Source organism: Anabrus simplex, chromosome 1, assembly GCF_040414725.1.
Source record: "Anabrus simplex isolate iqAnaSimp1 chromosome 1, ASM4041472v1, whole genome shotgun sequence".
NCBI lineage: Eukaryota > Metazoa > Arthropoda > Insecta > Orthoptera > Tettigoniidae > Anabrus > Anabrus simplex.
The window spans coordinates 551,788,372-551,808,444 of NC_090265.1; the positions used below are offsets into that span (position 1 = coordinate 551,788,372).

At 38.7% G+C, this 20,073-nt stretch overlaps 1 protein-coding gene across 1 annotated transcript in view; it reads right to left on the minus strand.

The window, feature by feature from the left end:
* Positions 1 to 15,031, minus strand: part of vret (vreteno) — a 392,221-nt gene extending 377,190 nt beyond the window's left edge. The window contains exon 1 of the mRNA XM_068225072.1: positions 14,980 to 15,031. Within this exon, the coding sequence (XP_068081173.1) occupies positions 14,980 to 14,993 (14 nt within the window). The 5' untranslated portion in view covers positions 14,994 to 15,031. The remainder of the gene's footprint in view (positions 1 to 14,979) is intronic.
* Positions 15,032 to 20,073: the final 5,042 nt, after the last annotated feature.

A 20,073-nucleotide genomic window follows, 5' to 3' on the forward strand; every position in this document is an offset into this window, starting at 1 on the left:
TATTAAAATTTATACTTGGAACCTATTTTCAAAATAAAGAAACGAGTTTTCCTCTATTTTCGAAAAGTCCACTTAAAGAGGTTGAATGAATTGAAAAATTAGTTGAATTATTTGTATGAGGATACTTAGTCTAAAAAACTAAAGATGTTATAGACGTGAAAATTGGTATTTGGAATCTCCATTAAAAATAAGGAAACGCGTATCTCTTGTTTTTGAAAAATAGACTTAAGGGGGTGGGGTGGATGAAAATAAGTAGAGAAGCAGTTAAATTCTGTTTATGAGGATACTCATATCTCGGAAACTGAAGTTACAGTCGTGAAAGTTGGTATTTTTAATCTTCTTTAAAAATAAACACATTTTTTTGTTTTCGGAAAAGGCACTTAACGGGGGGGTGAAAAAAAAAGAGTTTAATTATTTTTCATGAGGGTACTTATATCTCAATCACTGAGTATGTTACAGAAGTGGAAATAGGTATTTGGAATCTCCTTTACAAATAAAGAAAGATGGTTTTCTTCCGACTTGAGAAGACTGTTTCTCACATGTACAGTTCTATGTCGCATGGACATCTTAGCCCCAAAAGGCAATACTACAAACGTGGTTAACAGAGTTTCAGGGGTAAAAGAAACTCAATTGTTCAGGGAGATTTTATACTTGGGGATTTTCTGACGTCTTACTACAGTACCGAGGAACGATTACTTTCATCAAATTACGAAAACAATGCGAGCGAAGCCGTGGCTAACTGCTAGTACATACATATACTTATGGACTGTCATTGTAGGTCGAGATCATCAAAAAGGAATTCTTATAAGAATAATTTGCTATGCACTTGGATATTTTAACTTAATATTACTATTTTAAAATCCAATCTTTCCAAAATAATGATGGCATAATGGAAATTAACATGGATAATTACTATCATATTGTGTGATAAATATTGAGAGTAGATACTATATAGTGTCTTCAGAAAAATTTCCCCTAGGCAAGGTGATTAGAATAACTCTCACATTAGGTCATTTATTAATATATTTGGTCACATTTGAGAATCTTATCTTGTTAAAAACATCCAATGATTATTTACATTAAAATGAATTGATAAAAAGTATGATGGTTAACATAGTATTTTTAAATTGAATAGAAGCAGATTTATGTTGTTGAGTGAGAAACTTACCTTTTCCAGAAGCTTACAGTATATTGAAATGCTACGAAATGAAATATCAATCCTGTATTAACAAAACTTGTCCTAAGCAAAGTAAATGAAAACTAATGTAAATTAAGGAAATATGATGCGATTTAGGTGATTCTTGAACCACAAACGATATATGTACAAAAAGATCCTTTACATCAATACGACCAAAAATTTCCCATGTCAAGATGCAATAAATATATGTTTAATGGATATTTTATTGGATATAATTAATGATCCATTTCAATTGTGATATATATTGAAAAAATAGTGAAAGATAGGGGAGGCAAGTAGCCAAATAGCTTAACTGATGCCGATTATATGACCACAGACGATTATTAAAAGGGAACGGATTTATACAGGGTCTTTATTTATGCTTGCCAAGGATGGTTCATGGTGTGGGTTACTGTAGTCACGTCCTAGTTTGTGAACCATGGCCTAGTAAGTAGTCGGGATACCAGTTGCTATGGAATGGAGTGCGCATCTCTGACATGTTCCGAGTCATGGCCCTCCTTGCGCTCAGGTGGCTAGGACTATACAATTCACCGGGGGTACACAACCTGTTAGAGGAGAGATCCTCACTTGGACTATGTGCAAGTAGGAAAACATCCTGCTTCATGAATTTACCGAGCTCAGAACATTTTAAGCAAGCCTTGGCCCTATGGGAGTAACGGAGTTCAACTCCCATTTGACAGGAGAGGGACTCCTTGGAAACAACTTGGCGAACGAAATGGAATTCGATGGGGAGCTATCAATATTAATGGGGCTTATAGAAGAAAGTAGAACTGGCTGAGTCAGGAAAGAGGATGCATCTGCATGTGCTAGGAGTAAGTGATATTCAGGTAAGGGAAGATAACGAGGAAGAGACAGGAGATTATAAAGTGTACTTGACGGGTGTTAGAAAGGGAAGGACAGAGTCTGGGGTAGGGCTCTATATCAGGAATACCATAGCATGCAACATAGTTCCTGTTAGGCACGTAAATGAGCAAATGATGTGGGTAGATTTGTCAGTTGAAGGAATTAGGACTAGAACTGTCTCCATTCTAGTTCACCATGTGAGGGCGCAGATGAGAACGAAGTTGACAAGTTTTATGAAGCATTGAGTGACATCATGGTCAGCGTCAACAGCAAGGAGACTAGTGCTAAAGGGCGATTTCAATGCGAGAGTTGGGAATGGAACTGAGGGATACAAAAGGGTGATTGGTAAATGTGGGGAAGATATGGAAGCCAATGGGAATGGGAAGCATTTGCTGGACTTCTGGGCTAGTATGGCTTTAGCAGTTACGAATACATTCTTCAAGCATAAGGCTATTCGCCACACATGGGAGGCTAGGGGTACCAGATCCATAAGGGATTTTTCGATGATACAGACCACTATCTGATCTGTAGTGAACTGAGTATCTCTAGGCCTAGGGTAGAGAAGGTGAAATGTGTCTGCAAACGAATAAGGGTAGAAAATCTCCAGGAAGAGGAAATTAGAAGTAGGATATGATTAGTGAGATGTTTCGAACAGTAGACAGTAAGCAGGTTCAGGATATAGAAAGTGAATGGGTGGCATACAGGGATGCTGTAGTAGAAACAGCAAGGGAATGCCTAGGAACAACTATTTGTAAAGATGGGAAAAGGCAAACATCTTGGTGGAATGATGAAGTGAGAGCATCTTGTAAACGTAAAAAGAAATCTTATCCGAAATGGCTCCAAACAAGGGCCGAGGCAGGCAGGGATTTGTACGTAGATGAAAGAAACAGAGCGAAACAAATAGTTGTTGAATCCAAAAAGAAGTCATGGGAAGATTTTGGTAACAACTTGGAAAGGCTAGGTCAAGCAGCAGGGAAACCTTTCTGGACAGTAATAAAGAATCTTAGGAAGGGAGGGAAAAAGGAAATAACAGTGTTTTGAGTAATTCAGGTGAACTCTTAATAGATCCCATGGAATTACTGGAGAGGTGGAGAGAATATTTTGAACATCTTCTCAATGTAAAAGGAAATCATCCTGGTGGTGTTGCGAACAACCAAGCTCATGGGGAGGAGGAAAATGATGTTGGCGAAATTATGCTTGACAAAGTGGAAAGGATGGTAAATAAACTCCATTGTCATAAAGCAGCAGGAATAGATGAAATTAGACCTGAAGTGGTGAAGCATTGTGGGAAGGCAGGGATGAAATGGTTTCATAGAGCAGTAAGGTTAGCATGGAGTGTTGGTAAGATACCTTCAGATTGGACAAAAGCAGTAATTGCACCTATCTATAAGCAAGGGAACAGGAAGGATTGCAACAACTATCGAGGCATCTCATTGATTAGTATACCAGGCAAAGTATTCACTGGCATCTTGGAAGGGAGGGTGCGATCAGTCATTGAGAGGAAGTTGGATGAAAACCAGTGTGGTTTCAGACCACAGAGAGGCTGTCTGGATCAGATTTTCAGTATGCGCCAGGTAATTGAAAAATGCAACGAGAGGAATAGGCAGTTGTGTTTATGTTTCGTAGATCTAGAGAAAACATACGACAGGGTACTGAGGGAAAAAATGTTGGCTATAATGGGGGACTATGGAATTAAAGGTAGATTATTAAAATCAATCAAAGGCATTTATGATGACAATTGGGCTTCAGTGAGAATTGATGGTAGAATGAGTTCTTGGTTCAGGATACTTACAGGAGTTACACAAAGCTGTAATCTTTCACCTTTGCTGTTCGTAGTTTACATGGATCATCTGCTGAAAGGTATAAAATGGCAGGGAGGTATTCAGTTAAGTGGAAATGCAGTAAGCAGTCTGGCCTATGCTGACGACTTGGTCTTAATGGCAGATTGTGCCGAAAGTCTGCAGTGTAATATCTTGAAACATGAAGATAGGTACCATGAGTATGGTATGGAAATTAGCCTCTCGAAGACTAAATTGATGTCAGTAGGTAAGAAATTCAACAGAATTGAATGTCAGATTGGTGATACAAAGCTAGAACAGGTCAATAATTTAAAGTATTTAGGTTGCGTTTTCTCCCAGGAGGGTAATATAGTGAGCGAGATAATCAAGGTGTCGTAAAGCTAATACAGTGAGCTCGCAGTTGCAATCGACAGTATTCTGTAAGAAGGAAGTCAGCTCCCAGACGAAACTATCTTTACATCGGTCTGTTTTCAGACCAACTTTGCTTTACGGGAGCCAAAGCTGGGTGGACTCAGGATATCTTATTCATAAGTTAGAAGTAACAGACATGAAAGTAGCAAGAATGACTGCTGGTACAAACAGGTGGGAACAATGGCAGGAGGGTACTCGGAATGAGGAGATAAAGGCTAATTTAGGAATGAACTCTATGGATGAAGCTGTACACATAAACCGGCTTCGGTGGTGGGATCATGTGAAGCGAATGGAGGAGGATAGGTTACCTAGGAGAATAATGGACTCTTATGGAGGGTAAGAGAAGTAGAGGTAGACCAAGACGACGATGGTTAGACTCAGTTTCTAACGATTTAAAGATAAGAGGCATAGAACTAAATGAAGCCACAACACTAGTTGCAAATCGAGGATTGTGGCGACGTTTAGTAAACTCACAGAGGCTTGCAGACTGAACGCTGAAAGGCATAACAGTCTATAATGACAATGTATGGACTTTCTCGCTCGACCTTGACTGCCGATAACAGGCCGCTACCGGCAGCTAGCGTGTACTGTATAGTGTTTTATTGCGATTGTGTACAGTGCTGTAATGTATGTGAAATATTTGTTACATGAACGTGTATATCTGCACAATATTTACAGTAAGTGCAGAAAATCATGCGCTAGGACAAGACAAAAGTTTTGAGCAAAAATTCCAGGGAGACCCATTCCTATCAATCGGACAATAAAACAATTGGCCAAGAGATTCAAACGTACAGGTTCAGTAAACAATAAAAAATAGACGTAAAGGTCGTTATCTCCTTAATGATTCGTGTTTGGTACGAGGATCATAAGTAAAAATATGTGGCCCCCTCGTAGCCCAAATTTAACAGCATGTGATTTTTATTTGTGGGGAATGTTAAAAAAATGTAACTTATGGGAACAACCCTCGCACACTAGATGAACTTAAAGACAATATAAGAGCTGCAACTGCATCCATCAGTGCTGAAGAACTTGGTAGAGTAACCGAAAACTTCATTAGGAGATGCCAATTATGTTTGGCAGTGCATGGGGAACATTTTCAGCATAAACTGTGAAAATGGTAAAATACATGATAAATGCATGATAATGATTTTGAGCACCGTACTCTGCCGTACATACACACATGCGGTAGTCGGCAACTGAACCGTCACTGGCGGCCAAGCTCGAGCGAGAAAGTCCTTGCCAAGCATAAATAAAGACCCTGTATGTAAATACATATCTCTTTAGGAAGCTAAAATTAATTGTAATTTGCATTATCTTTATGAATCATGACATGTGGAGTTGAAAAATGGAGTATTCGTTTTCCATATTTTGGAGTTTAGCACATATGTTCCATATTCTTCATCATTAAAATCAATATAGTCCATATTTCAGCTAAAAAGTATTAAATTATATTAAATTAGCAGTCCTCTCAATAATGGAGAAATAAATTTAAAATCTATATTTGAAAAATTAATATTTTAACTGGTGTGCAGGTCATTATCACGCCTGTCCACGTCTGGGCTGATAAAATAAGCTGATAAGCAGTGTGAAGAAAGAGAGGGGTTGAGCCCGGAAGTGGTGGAGATCAGCCGGTCAGTACCGTGACTATCTGAATCACACTTACAGCACTGATAAGCTGCATTACATTACACCGACTGTGTCTGTGCCATAATGTTGTAACTAGGGAAATCTCGTTCACCGACGATATGCTAGTGGTTTCCGGAGTAGTTCGTAATTCTGGCATTTCCTTTGATTGCTTCGTAACTCCATCCAGTTCAGTCATTCACAGTTTGAATTAGCAGTGAGACGGATCATAGTGTTCTTGTACATTCAGTGTGAGCAGTTGTATACTGATGTTCATTGAAGACAACGTTGTTACAATATGCCTAAAGTAGCTCAGTCAACCAGTTTAAAATTGAAAAGTGACGTATCAGAATTTAAAGATGGTTTATCAACTGACAGTAAGATATTATTTTGAAATTTGTGACATTGAACAGAGACATCTGCTCAAAGGTTCCTTGTGCAACAGCACGTTTCAACCAGTAAACACCATAATATACAAGTAATAATAATAACAACGTAAACGTTTCCACCTTTTCAATACCAAAATTATAAATTACACGGTACTAGTTTCGACCCATCTAGGGGTCATCATCAGCCGTATTGGAGCAAAGATCACTTTTGGTGAAATCCTAAGAGAATGTTATTTTAAAGAATAACAAGTGAAATGAGATATTATGGTAAAAGTTAATAATACAAGGAATATACATACTAGGAGGTTTTTAACAAAGAATAAAGTCTAAATGGGGTGTTGTAAACATTATAATCATGGAAATCAGTAAGTTCTTGTATTGAAATGACATATATAAAATTACATATGGCTTAGGAAGAGGGCTTAAGGTGGGGCTGAAGGGTGCGGGAGAAAGTGTAATTGTCTTGGAAAAATACCTTTGATTAAATTTAGGATTGAGTTTAGGTTGGCTGCATTATTGTTTCTGAGGAAAGTGATAAATAGATCGAAGAGTATGTTGGGTTTCTCTGAGATTTCATTGAGATTGTGACTGGCATTAAAGTATTGGTCTAGGTGTATGTAGTAATTTTCCATTATGTTGAGTAAAGGGCCCTTGTTTGCTAATACGAGGATGTCCATGTCTTGTTCAATATTGGTGAAATTATGGTTGTAATCCTGCATGTGTTGGCCGATGGCTGAAAACCTGTTGTATTTTATTGCGTTAGTGTGCTCGTGGTATCTGATAATGAAGTTTCTCCCGGTTTGCCCGATGTAGGTTTTTTGACAGGTGGTACATTTGATCCTATAAACTCCTGATTTTAGAAAACTGCTGGTCTTGTTGATGTGTGAAGTATTGTATAAAATGTTCATGTTCTTACTGTTGGTTTTGAAGGCTATTTTAACGCCTCGTTTCTTAAAGATGTTGGTTAACTTGTAGATATCATTGTTGAACGTGAAGGTGGAAAATGTTAGAGGTTTGGTTATTTCTTTTTTGAGGGTAGTTTTTGGGCGATGTTTGTGTTTATTGATTATCCTTTCTATAAAATGATTGCTGAAGCCGTTGAATTTTGCGATACCGCGGATTGTGTTGAGTTCGTTTTTTAGATCTTTATTGGACATAGGTATGCTGAAGGCTCGGTGAACTAGGCTGTTGTATGTGGCTCGTTTGTGGGACTGGGGGTGCACTGAATCTTGGCGAATGGTGGAGGCTGTTTGAGTGGGTTTTCTGAAAATTTTGTAACTGAAAGAATCTGAGTTTCTAGTGATGGTTAAATCTAGAAAGTTGATTTTTTGATTTGATTCGGATTCTAGTGTGAATTTGATATGAGGATCAATATTGTTGAGTCTTAAGAGGGTGGTGGGTGCGTTAATTGATTTCTCATTCATGATTACAAAGACATCGTCGACATATCTGGCCCAAAAGAGAATGTTTTCGAATTCGTTGTCAATTTTGGTGTATTCGAGGAAGTCCAGGTATATTTCTGCTAAGATACCTGAGGCCGGTGACCCCATTGCCAAACCATTTTGTTGATAAATGACATTGTCAAAAGTGAAGAAGTTATTGTCGATGATAAGTTTTAATATTGTGATAAAGTCTTGTATCTCTAGTTTGCTTAAGTGGCTGTTTTTGTTTAAATTGTTTATAATTATCGGGATTAATTTTGATACTTGTATGCTTGGGTACATGTTTACAATATCGAAAGAGTGGATGGAGTGATCCGGTTGCAAATTGAACTTGTTTAGTTTTTCTACTAGCTCAGATGTGTTTTTAATAGACTTTTTGGATAAGAATTGATAATTTTTTCTTAAGAAACATTGGATGAATTGTGATATTTTGTATAAGGGGCTCGGTCTATAGTTGATAATTGGCCGGATGGGAATTCCGGTTTTGTGAATTTTAGGAAGAGCTTTAGCAGTGGGGAGTCCTGGGTTCATATGTATGAGTTTGGATTTTTCCTGTTCGGTAAATAAAAATGAAGTGTTTTTAAGAGTTTGTTTAAGTAGTTTTTGAATTTTTTGGGTGGGGTCTTTTTTGATTATGGAAAATGAGCTGTCTGTGAAAAAGTTTTTTGTTTTTTCAATATATACTTTTTTATCCATGATAACTGTTGCATTGCCTTTGTCAGCTTTGGTTACGATGAGTTCGTTGTCTTTAATTTTCTTCTTGAGGGCGTATATGCGCTTTTGTTCAGCAATTTTTTTTTTCTCTATTATTGAGGTTATTTGCGGGGTTGGTTAAATTGGGGAGGATATCAGTCAGTTTCCTTTTAACATCGGTTCTAACCTCATTTTGCGTGTCTTCCGGCATTTTGCTGATGGCTAGCTCTGATTCTGTGATCATAGTAGCAGCTATGTTGAGGCTGTTCAAGTTTGGCCAGTTGTGTTTCGGTCCTTTGGATAAAGTTAAGTGTTCACTTTCACTTAAGGGCGTGTTAGACAGATTCACAACAGCTGGATGAAACTGCGTACGATCGAACGTGTTACTATTGGAGTTTCTAGTTTGTTGGTTATGTAGTTGGCAGTTTTTTAGCCTGTTGAGTTTATTCTCCAAATTTGACTGTTTTTTGGCTAGTTCGTAGAATAATTTGTTCTCTACTTCTTGATAGAATAGTGTCCATTGTGCGTTTGAAAGTAGTTTAGTCGCTGCGAGGTGAGTGTCGTATAATTTCTGATTCAAAAAAGATTTCTTCCTGTACAAGAATTTAATTTCGTCTCTTAACCATATTTTGTTTGTTTTGTTTTGAGTTTTGATGGTTTGAGGTGAAGTCCGATGTTTCTTTTTATTGCTTCTTAGAAAATTAGGTGTCAAGTTAAGTGATATACATTGCTTTAGGAAATCGATGTCTTTGCGTAATTTGGCTATCTTTAATTTTAGGCCTAGATATTGAAAGGCTTTCTGTTTTGCCTGGTAAGCTACATCATTGATGGTTATGAATTTCATGTTTTTGGTCCGTATTGAACTGAGAATAATATACAAGTAATAATAATAACAACGTAAACGTTTCCACCTTTTCAATACCTTCACGTTCAACAATGATATCTACAAGTTAACCAACATCTTTAAGAAACGAGGCGTTAAAATAGCCTTCAAAACCAACAGTAAGAACATGAACATTTTATACAATACTTCACACATCAACAAGACCAGCAGTTTTCTAAAATCAGGAGTTTATAGGATCAAATGTACCACCTGTCAAAAAAACCTACATCGGGCAAACCGGGAGAAACTTCATTATCAGATACCACGAGCACACTAACGCAATAAAATACAACAGGTTTTCAGCCATCGGCCAACACATGCAGGATTACAACCATAATTTCACCAATATTGAACAAGACATGGACATCCTCGTATTAGCAAACAAGGGCCCTTTACTCAACATAATGGAAAATTACTACATACACCTAGACCAATACTTTAATGCCAGTCACAATCTCAATGAAATCTCAGAGAAACCCAACATACTCTTCGATCTATTTATCACTTTCCTCAGAAACAATAATGCAGCCAACCTAAACTCAATCCTAAATTTAATCAAAGGTATTTTTCCAAGACAATTACACTTTCTCCCGCACCCTTCAGCCCCACCTTAAGCCCTCTTCCTAAGCCATATGTAATTTTATATATGTCATTTCAATACAAGAACTTACTGATTTCCATGATTATAATTTTTACAACACCCCATTTAGACTTTATTCTTTGTTAAAAACCTCCTAGTATGTATATTCCTTGTATTATTAACTTTTACCATAATATCTCATTTCACTTGTTATTCTTTAAAATAACATTCTCTTAGGATTTCACCAAAAGTGATCTTTGCTCCAATACGGCTGATGATGACCCCTAGATGGGTCGAAACTAGTACCGTGTAATTTATAATCTTGGTATTGAAAAGGTGGAAACGTTTACGTTGTTATTATTATTACTTGTATATTATTCTCAGTTCAATACGGACCAAAAACATGAAATTCATAACCATCAGTAAACACCAGGCTAACAAACGAGATTCCAAGCAGAGACAGTTGTTTCTGACACAACCAGCAACTTCCAGTGTAACGCCCGAGTTCAACACCGATCTCTGCCGTGCTCTCATCTCTGCTGACATACCTTTGAAGAATCAGTGCTTCAGGGAATTCCTCGAGAAATATACTGAACGATCCATCCCGGATGAGTCAACATTAAGAAAACGTACTGTTCAGCCATATACGATGAAACTGTTCGGAAGATAAGGCAAGAGATTAAAGACGGTCCAATTTGGGTTTCCACTGATGAGACAACAGACAAAGAAGAGAGGCTAATTGGCAACATAATCATTGATTTGTTAAGCGAAGATTACTGTAACGGATTCTCTTACACTGTGATGTTCTAGAAAAGTGTGATAACCTTATATGATAAAAGCCAGAGAAGCATTATGTGTTCTATATCCTAAGATGACTCATTTAACATGTTGTAAGAGGCAGTTACCCCAAAGTAGATTCATTGATTTCCCCAGTGAAAAAAGTTTCTCTCAAAGCCCACAGAAGAGTTCATCTTTTGAAAGAAATGTACCCAGAGATTCCATTGCCACCTAAGCCGATTCTAACTAGGTGGGGTACGTGGCTGCAAGCGGTTGAATATATAGACTGTATTAAGAACGTTCTGCATGCCATGGACTCTGAAGATGCAGCCTCAATTGAAGCCACGAAAACAGTTGTCTGCGATACAAGTGTGAGAAACGACTTATGTTACATTCAGCATAATTTTTCATGCATCACAAAAACACTGAAAAGGCTCCAAAACTCCCATCCCTCACTTTCTGAAAGTTGTGAAATTGTGAATAAAACTGTGGAACAACTAAATCGTGGTACAGGTAAAGTTGCAGATGTAGCAAATATGAAGATGGCCACTGTACTTTCTAAGAACCCTGGATATGAAGAAATGACAAAGGTTGCTGCAATGCTGTGTGGAGATTTAAGTGTAAAATTAACATTGGATTTAACCACAGCAGATAATGTGAAGTTGTATTATGCCCCCATTAACTCTTCCGATGTTGAACGCAGTTTCAGTCAATATAAATCTATCCTTAGAGATAATAGAAGATTTACTTTCCAGCACTTAAAAGAACATTTTGTAATCCATTGTTTTGGTAACAGGGAATAAAAGATTGTGTGTTCTTCAAATATATAAAAAGAGAAGTGCAACATTATGTTGCATGTACAGTAGATCTACTTTGTTTAGCTTCTTTGAACTTCGATATTAAATATGTGTAATTTTAAGTCCATATATAATTCCATATTTTAATAAAAATAAATATATATGTATATATTTCAATAATTATTAGTACATATAAATCTGTTCCCTAATTATTAAATATGAGAAGAATGAATATTAATCAAATTTTAAAATTAATTCTCACATTTTACCTTTCTCATCCACTTAATTCTTACTTTCTTGAATAAACAACATTAATTAATGTTAATTTGATGTGTTATTGATGTTTTCCATAGTAACAAAGATCAACTTAGATTTAAGCTGTAGAATTATCCATTTTCTTGCAATTTCATGATACGGGAGACGTCCATCAATTCCAATGATAGATAGATTTACATAGCGTATCTGCGCTGTTTGAATCCCACGAGAACTCTAATAAAATTTTTTACGAAAACAGAAAGGCGTACTAATGCCGCACGTACAAAAATAATGAACCCTGACATCTAGTCGGGATATCTTAACGTCAGCTATCCTGGACGCGGGATGGCTGCACTGCCTTTCCGCATACATATCCCATACAAAACTAATTTTCGTAAAAATGGTGACTCATAACCCTTCTGCAATGACAGATTTAAGTGTGGTCTTCGTACGCTATGCCAGAATGGATTTTCAGATAGGAATTTTCTGGAAATTCAGTTGTGAGAAGGACATAGCAGTGCACATTCAAGGCTGGATGGCAGCTAGGCAAAGCTAAATGGAGCGTAATCCTCATCCCAACGATGAAAGGAGCAGAGGAGCCATGGAATTGAACATCAACTAACCTGAGTACAACCAATACAGAAAAATTGCTTTGTCACAGACCTGAATTATAAATTATTTCAGCTTTTCGGCTGGATGTAGACTACATGATTAACGCGTGAAGGGTCGTCGTTTCAACCATTTCTGTTAATTTTGATCAATCCTTCCGCAAACACTATTTACTATACTTCCCACCCCTCAGCACCTTTCAATGGACTCGTCCGCATTTCTGTCGCACCACCGTTATCTCTCTCTCCACTCCTTCAGTGAGTGACAAGCTGGCCATCCGGTCATTTCGTTCACACGCGATTCATCACATTACCTGTCTCCGTTCTATTCAACCATGCGCAACTCAAGGCGTAGACTTATTTATAATGCGGAAAGTGCACTGTTATCATTCATTGTTGAGTAGAGGGAGAAGGAGCATTGTGTGTTAAATGAAATTAAACATTTTAAAAGTATTTTCCTTAAACAAAATATCAGCAATAGTTGACACCGTTCACTAAAATCTTCTTACCACTTCTTGGATTTAAAAATTATATGTTTTGGTCAATTTCTTTTATCCACATACAACTCCCTGTCTGAATCAGTCTTTGTTTGGATCCATTTCTGATGCGCCTTCTTTTTACACTTATAGCCTGCATTCACTTCCATCATTCCACAAAGACGTAGTTCCCCCCCATCTTAACTCAGTTATTCCTAGGCATTCCTCTGCTGTTCCTACTATAGCATCCCTGTGGGCCACCCATTCTCTGCTTATTGTTAAGGTTTGGAACTTTTCACTAATAATCCATGTACTGTACTATCATCTCATCCCCCCTTACCCAAATACCATTAACTCCTAACACTTCCAAACGCTTCCTTTTTGCCAATTCAGGCAGATTTATTTTCTTACATAAGCCGCATCAAATTCCATTTTGTTCACCAAGTTATTTTCAAGGAGTCCCTCGCCTGTCAAACAGAAGTGGGACTCTTGCTTCCGTAAGATCAAGGCTGGATTGTAATATTCTGAGCTCTGTGTAGCAGGACGCTACTCTACTTGCACACAGTCCCAGCGAGAATCTCTGCTCTAACGGTTTAGGGACCACTGGTGGACTGTTTAATCCTATCCGCCTGAACACAAGGAGGACCTTAACTTTAAAAAAAATCTTTGAGATATCCAGTGCTATTCCATACCAATTGGCATCCTGACTCTCAGGACAACTTACGCCATTTAGCCATTGCCCAGGGTTCACGAATGAGGATATGATTACAGGATCCCACACCACGAACCACAGTAAAACAGCACTAAACTGTGGGTGCCACTGTGTTCATCACAAGCAACCCCTCTTGACCAATGGTGATAATTTCACACACACACACAAACCAACCACAAACACCCCTCCCTTCAACAAAGTTGAACCTCTTTCACCAAGTGAAAGTTTATACATACTTCTGAATTTTATGATCTCATTTAAAAGACCAATGGCAATAACACAAACACCGGCATGTAGTCTAACACGCTATTCATACATGCTGAAAGAAGTTCCAATATTTTGAAATTCCATGTGAACTGAATCAAAGTTTTAAAGACTGCCTTATTGAGCATTCATCCTGGCACAGAAATGTCATTCAATGCCCAACGTTTTTACCCAGTAGGCCCACTTATTTAATGAAAGAAAACAAATGTTTTGAGTAGTAAATTTCTCATGAATATGTTGTAGGAAGAAAGTAACCTGCAATGCTGTATCACAATGATTAGAACTCTTAGAAAGCTCATATATTTGTTCTTTCAACATTGTGAGGCCTCCATTTGTGTCTTGGCAATGCCAGTAGCCTGCTTTTAAAATATTCTGTACGACAATTATTTCTGCAACTCTATTCCGCTGCCTAGAGTACTTCATTTATATGCTTCCATTCTGCAAGTCAAGATTGGTATGATCCAGACCAATGGCCTAACCAATCCAGACCAATGGAGGTGTCACACGGGATACTAGAGGCCTAGGGCCACTTTGCGGCTTCTAACCTGGGCCTTACACCCCCCAGACCCCCCTTGCTTGATCCAGACCAATGGCTTTGTCACTAACCTACCCTAACCAACCCAGACCAATGGCTGGCTTTGTCACTAACCTACCCTTCCCAAGCCAGACCAATAGCTTTGTCACTAACCTACCCAAACGTATACAGACCAATTATTCTGTCACGTATCCCAGAACAATGGCTTTGTCACCGTACGAGATTCGAGAGAAACAAATGACAGTGCAATCGCGCCTAGATGAGTGTGGTAGAAAATGGTCTTACTGAACTTTTGCAGCAGAAACAAATTTCTTGAAACATTGCATCTACTAGAATAGAGGGCAAGACCAGAAGTTCAGAATATAGCACAAATAAACTTATAACAGAAAATACTGTACATATAAATTTAGCGGACACAATGCTAGAGGAGGGTTTAAAAAAAATTGGAGCACTCGAATCAAACAACTTATAAAGGAGGAATTATTTACGCTTAGGCCTATATTACGTACAGTAATTCGATACTACTTAATAGAAACAAATATTTAACATCCTAAATGTCAATTCCAAAAAAGTTAAATTAAAAACAGGAGACAACGAGCGAAAGGTTATCAACCAATTCTATGTACCCGAAACTGTAAACAATTCCCATACACCATGGCTTTAGGTAGCACAAGTTATACTAAACACAACGTACTGTCTCCAAAGCATGTTTAAAGCAGAGGCAAATCAAAACTTAATTGTATGAGTAAAACCACAACGAGCCATGACAAAAAAAAAAAAAAAAGAGAGAACTGCACTGCCTGACTCCGCAGCATGGAATTTGCATAGTTATAAGCGAAATAACGCGATTATCTAATAAAAGATTACCGCCAAACTTTCGAACTATGACTTCTGATTTTACTTCGCAACATTTGTCATCCGTGAGACTTGATCAATACACTTCTGGAATGTTTAAACAAATTTACACCTATAAACACGTGTATAAAATTTGTTTGGATAGAATAAATTCGAGAAAAAGATTTAATATTTACCTTTTGACTTAAAGAAGGTTAAGATATATGCAGTTCTTGATAAACTTTTTCCAACGCAGTGCGTCTTAAATCCACCAACAGGACAAATCTATCACATCAACAAAACAACGTAACTTGAAACTTCAAACAAGTGTCCATGAAAAGCCCACAACTCCACAAGCTACCGGAAGAGCGCGGAAGATCCCATCATCCCTCGTATTGTGGAAGTTTCTACCGTTTCTACTGGCTCCTGAAATAAGCGGAGAACCAATGGAAAGCTAGGAATGAAAAATCTTTCCACCTACCCCTGCCGCAAATATTAATACGATGATGTGTTGATGTTGAACCGGTCAGGTTAGTATCCACTATCCATACGTTACTTTTAATTTGCATATTATTTTCATATTGAGAGTGATATTTTATTACTGAAGATATTTTACTGTATTTTTTACAAGAGGATTCGCATTTCTATGTACCGTAATCATAATGTAGGCATTAAATATCAGCGGTAAAATTTCAACACTGCCTGCCAACACCACCTCATAATTACGGCCGCCACACACCAAAGAGAATGCCACACACAGTAAGCTAAGCTACGCTATGCTACGCTAAGCGATGCCAATTGCCAAGCCGTTGCCTACGGGGTGGTGTGCTTCTGTGCTATGACACGAATAAAGAGCTAAGCTAAACTACGCTAGGCAGCACTTTTATTGTCTCGCTGTTGTAAATAATCAATTATTCTCTCTGCTCGGTGGCATGATTTTTTTTTGTCGAAGGGTTTCGACTGGCTGTGATTGTGTTGGTGTGGGGGCGGACGGAACAGATGATGAATCAGATATATGTGTGATAAGGAGTGTAGGTCTTAACGCTGTTAACGGAGCGGAGGCTCCGGGCCCATGCAATCGGTGCCTCCGGAGAACCTCCGATTGAATTACAAGCGCGTAGTTTAAACTTGGTACGGGAGAAATGAACGAGCATTTGTACAGGAATTTATAACTTGTCGCTATTAATGTGAGAAACTACGCCCCTCCGTTAATACTTTAGTTATTTGGCGATATTACAGACAGCATTCTTACGTACAAACATAATAATTATGTAACAGAACCTCCGATTGAATTACAAGCGCGTAGTGTAAACTTGGTACGGGAGAAATGAACGAGCATTTTCTCAGGAACTTATAACTTGTCGCTACTATTGTGCGAAACTAGGCCCCTCAGTCAATACCTTAATTATTTGGCGATATTACCTATAGCATTCTTACGTACAAACGTAATTATGAACAGTATTAGAACCTCCGATTGAATGTCAAGCGCGTAGCGTGAACTTGGTACGAGAGAAATGAACGAGCATTTTCACAGGAATTTATAACTTGTCACTATTATCGTGAGAAACTAGGCCCCTCAGTTTATACCTTTATTATATTATTACCGGGCGAGTTGGCCGTGCGGTTAGGAGCGCACAGCTGTGAGCTCGCATCCGGGAGACAGTGGGTTCGAATCCCACTGTCGGCAGCCCTGAAGATGGTTTTCCGTGGTTTCCCATTTTCACACCAGGCAAATGCTGGGGCTGTACCTTAATTAAGGCCACGGGCGCTTCCTTCCTATTCCTAGGTCTTTCCTGTCCCATCGTTGCCATGAGACCTATCTGTGTCGGAGCGACGTAAAGCAAGTAGCAAAAATAAAAATTATATTATTGGATCATATTACAGATAGCATTGTGAGCCTCCGTGGCTCAGACGGTAGCGCGTCGGCCTCTCACCGCTGGATACCGTGGTTCAAATCCCGGTCACTCCATGTGAGATTTGTGCTGGACAAAGCGGAGGCGGGACAGGTTTTTCTCCGGGTACTCCGGTTTTCCCTGTCATCTTTCATTCCAGCAACACACTCCATTATCATTTCATAGCATTTATCAGTCATTAATATCACCTTGGGAGTTGTGACCCCATTGTAATAATAGCCTATATGGTTCATTCATTACATCCCTGACCCGGTCAAAGACTGGAAATCAGGTTGTAGCTTTTCATTTTTCATTACAGATAGCATTCTTACGTACAAACATTGAATGACAAGCGCGTAGAGTGAACTTCATACGGGAGGAATGTACGAGCATTTTCACAGGAATTTATAACTTGTCGTCCGCCTCTGTGGTGTAGTGGTTAGTGTGATTAGCTGCCACCCCCGGCTTTGCCACGAAATTTGAAAAGTGGTACGAGGGCTGGAACGGGGCCCACTCAGCCTCGGGAGGTCAACTGAGTAGAGGTGGGTTCGACTACCACCTCAGCCATCCTGGAAGTGGTTTCCCACTTCTCCTCCAGGCAAATTCCGGGATGGTACCTAACTTAAGGCCACGGCTGCTTCCTTCCTTGTCTATCCCTTCCTATCACCCCATCCCCTTACAAGGCCCCTGTTCAGAATAGCAGGTGAGGCCGCCTGGGTGAGGTACCGGTCATTCTCTCCAGTTGTATCCCTCGACCCTGAGTCGGAAGCTCCAGGACACTGTCCTTGAGGCGGTAGAGGTGGGATCCCTCGCTGAGTCCGAGGGAAAAGCCGGGTGACAGGCGGACGCGTTGCCACTTACACCGCGGGGCCGGAACTTATGAATCATTTGTGCCATGTTTTACAGCGCAGCACTTAGAGACTTGAACTACTTGAACTCCTCCGTCCACTCGTAAATAATCATCCCATACTTCTGCACGTCTTTCGCATTTTTTTACACATGTCCAGAAATTAAAAGCGAATTCAAATTTAACTTGAAACTACTGTATTCTAGCGCCAATATAATGGGAATATTTCCATAATATTGATGATAATAATAATAATGAACCTAGTGTACTGTGTAAGTTCTGCACAGGTAGGGCCTGCACTTTTCTGAGAAACAACTGAACCTATTTAGATATATTGTTTGTTGTATCTACAGGATTTATACCCACAGGTATTTGGGATATGTATTATATGTCGATATAATTACATTTTCTCGATAACGAATGAGAGGATGCATTAATTATTCTGAATGACTACACCTACGTTCTTTGTTAAGGGGTATTGTATGGAATGTCGGTGATATAGATCAATTTTTGTGTATGTATGTAACGATTTTTATAGGGCGCCTACATTCATGGAAGTAAGTTTGAAATTACAGCCCACTATGTCCTTACACTCGGAGCTACTGCTGCGAATAGGAGGCGGCCCTCCGGTTAACCTCTGGAGCTCCGTAACTGCTTTGCCTCCATCGGTAGTACCGGAGATCACCAGAGGAGCGCTGTAATCGTATTATCTGATTTAATCAACAGGAGGACCGCCTCCTCTTCACAGCGCTAGTAGGTCTTCACATTCCGGACTCAGTCATCTCGGTGGTTACTTCAGTTATCTCTTGACCTCTATATATTCCCTGCCTGTCAATGTTTGAATGTGTGCTATAATGAAAATTAAGCTATTAACACACATCCAAAGGTATATTAAGAAATGACACATGGAGATCTGTTTATGGAGAATGAGCATATTGAACTGTGTGTTTGAAGCACAAGGCAAGGCCAGTCCGCCTTGTGCTTCAAACACAATTATTCATGTTGTTCATTTTATTAGTGAAATGTATATACTGTCTTCGCTGCAAAACATAACAAATCGAGACGTTCTTATTTTCTTATAACCTCGAATTAATTACATGCGTTTTAAATTATAATATACCGGGCTAATTGGCCGTGACGTTAGGGTAGCGCAGCTGTGAGCTTGCATCCGGGAGATAGTGGGTTCGAATCCCACTGTCGGCAGCCCTGAAGATGGTTTTCTGTGGTTTCCCATTTTCACACCAGAAAAATGCTGGGGCTGTACCTTAATTAAGGCCACGGTCGCTTCCTTCCTACACCTAGGCCTTCCCTATCCCATCGTCGCCATAAGACCTATCTGTGTCAGTGTGACGTAAAGCAAGTAGCAAAAAAATAATAATAATATACTCAACACTTACAACTTCATCGATTTTTAATATTTAAAAATATTTTTAAAATATTTTAAATAAAAGCCATAAACTTACTACGTTAAAGTGGCAGCTCACCTTCTTGTAGAAATATAAGGTAGAAGGAATTCCATTTGTTTGTGGAATTTCCACTCCTTCATTTTTTTCCTTCCTGTCCACTTTTACTCTCTTTTTGTCTCTTTAGTGCCTCCCTAAAACAGTCTCTTAGTCTTTTCCATAAGTTTTTAAGTTCTTTACCTACAACAAGATATGTTATTTTTACCTTTCACGTTCTTAGTAACTGTTGATATATTTAAGAATATGGCATACATTTACATAACAGCCACTTCAACTGTATCTGCTAAATTGTAAATAAAATGCGTAAAGCCATGTGAAAAATATATTCTTCTCTAACAATTAGAACTTTCAAAATTGTGATTATATTGCTAATTTATAAATGGTAGCCTACTTACAATCAATTTGAAGTACTGTACTTATTTCCTGCCAACAGTTTTCCTTTCTTGTCAAGTCTCTGTAATAATTTGATGAGGTATCATAAAGGTAGGGATATCTTTTCACTTCCTCAATTAGTCGTTCTTCTTTTGGCCTGTTATCCATTGTATTAAAATAACGAAGTACTACCACAAGAGACTCACACGACACTTCTAAACACATACGACAGCCCGCCAGACGAACTGCTCAGAAATGAAAAGCGCATGCGCCAGGCCAGCTACACCCAAGAAAATCGCCTGCTTAGCGATCTGTCTAGTTTAGCTTAGTTTAGCTTGGCTTAGTATAGCTTAGCATAGCGGCCTGTGTGTGTCATCGTA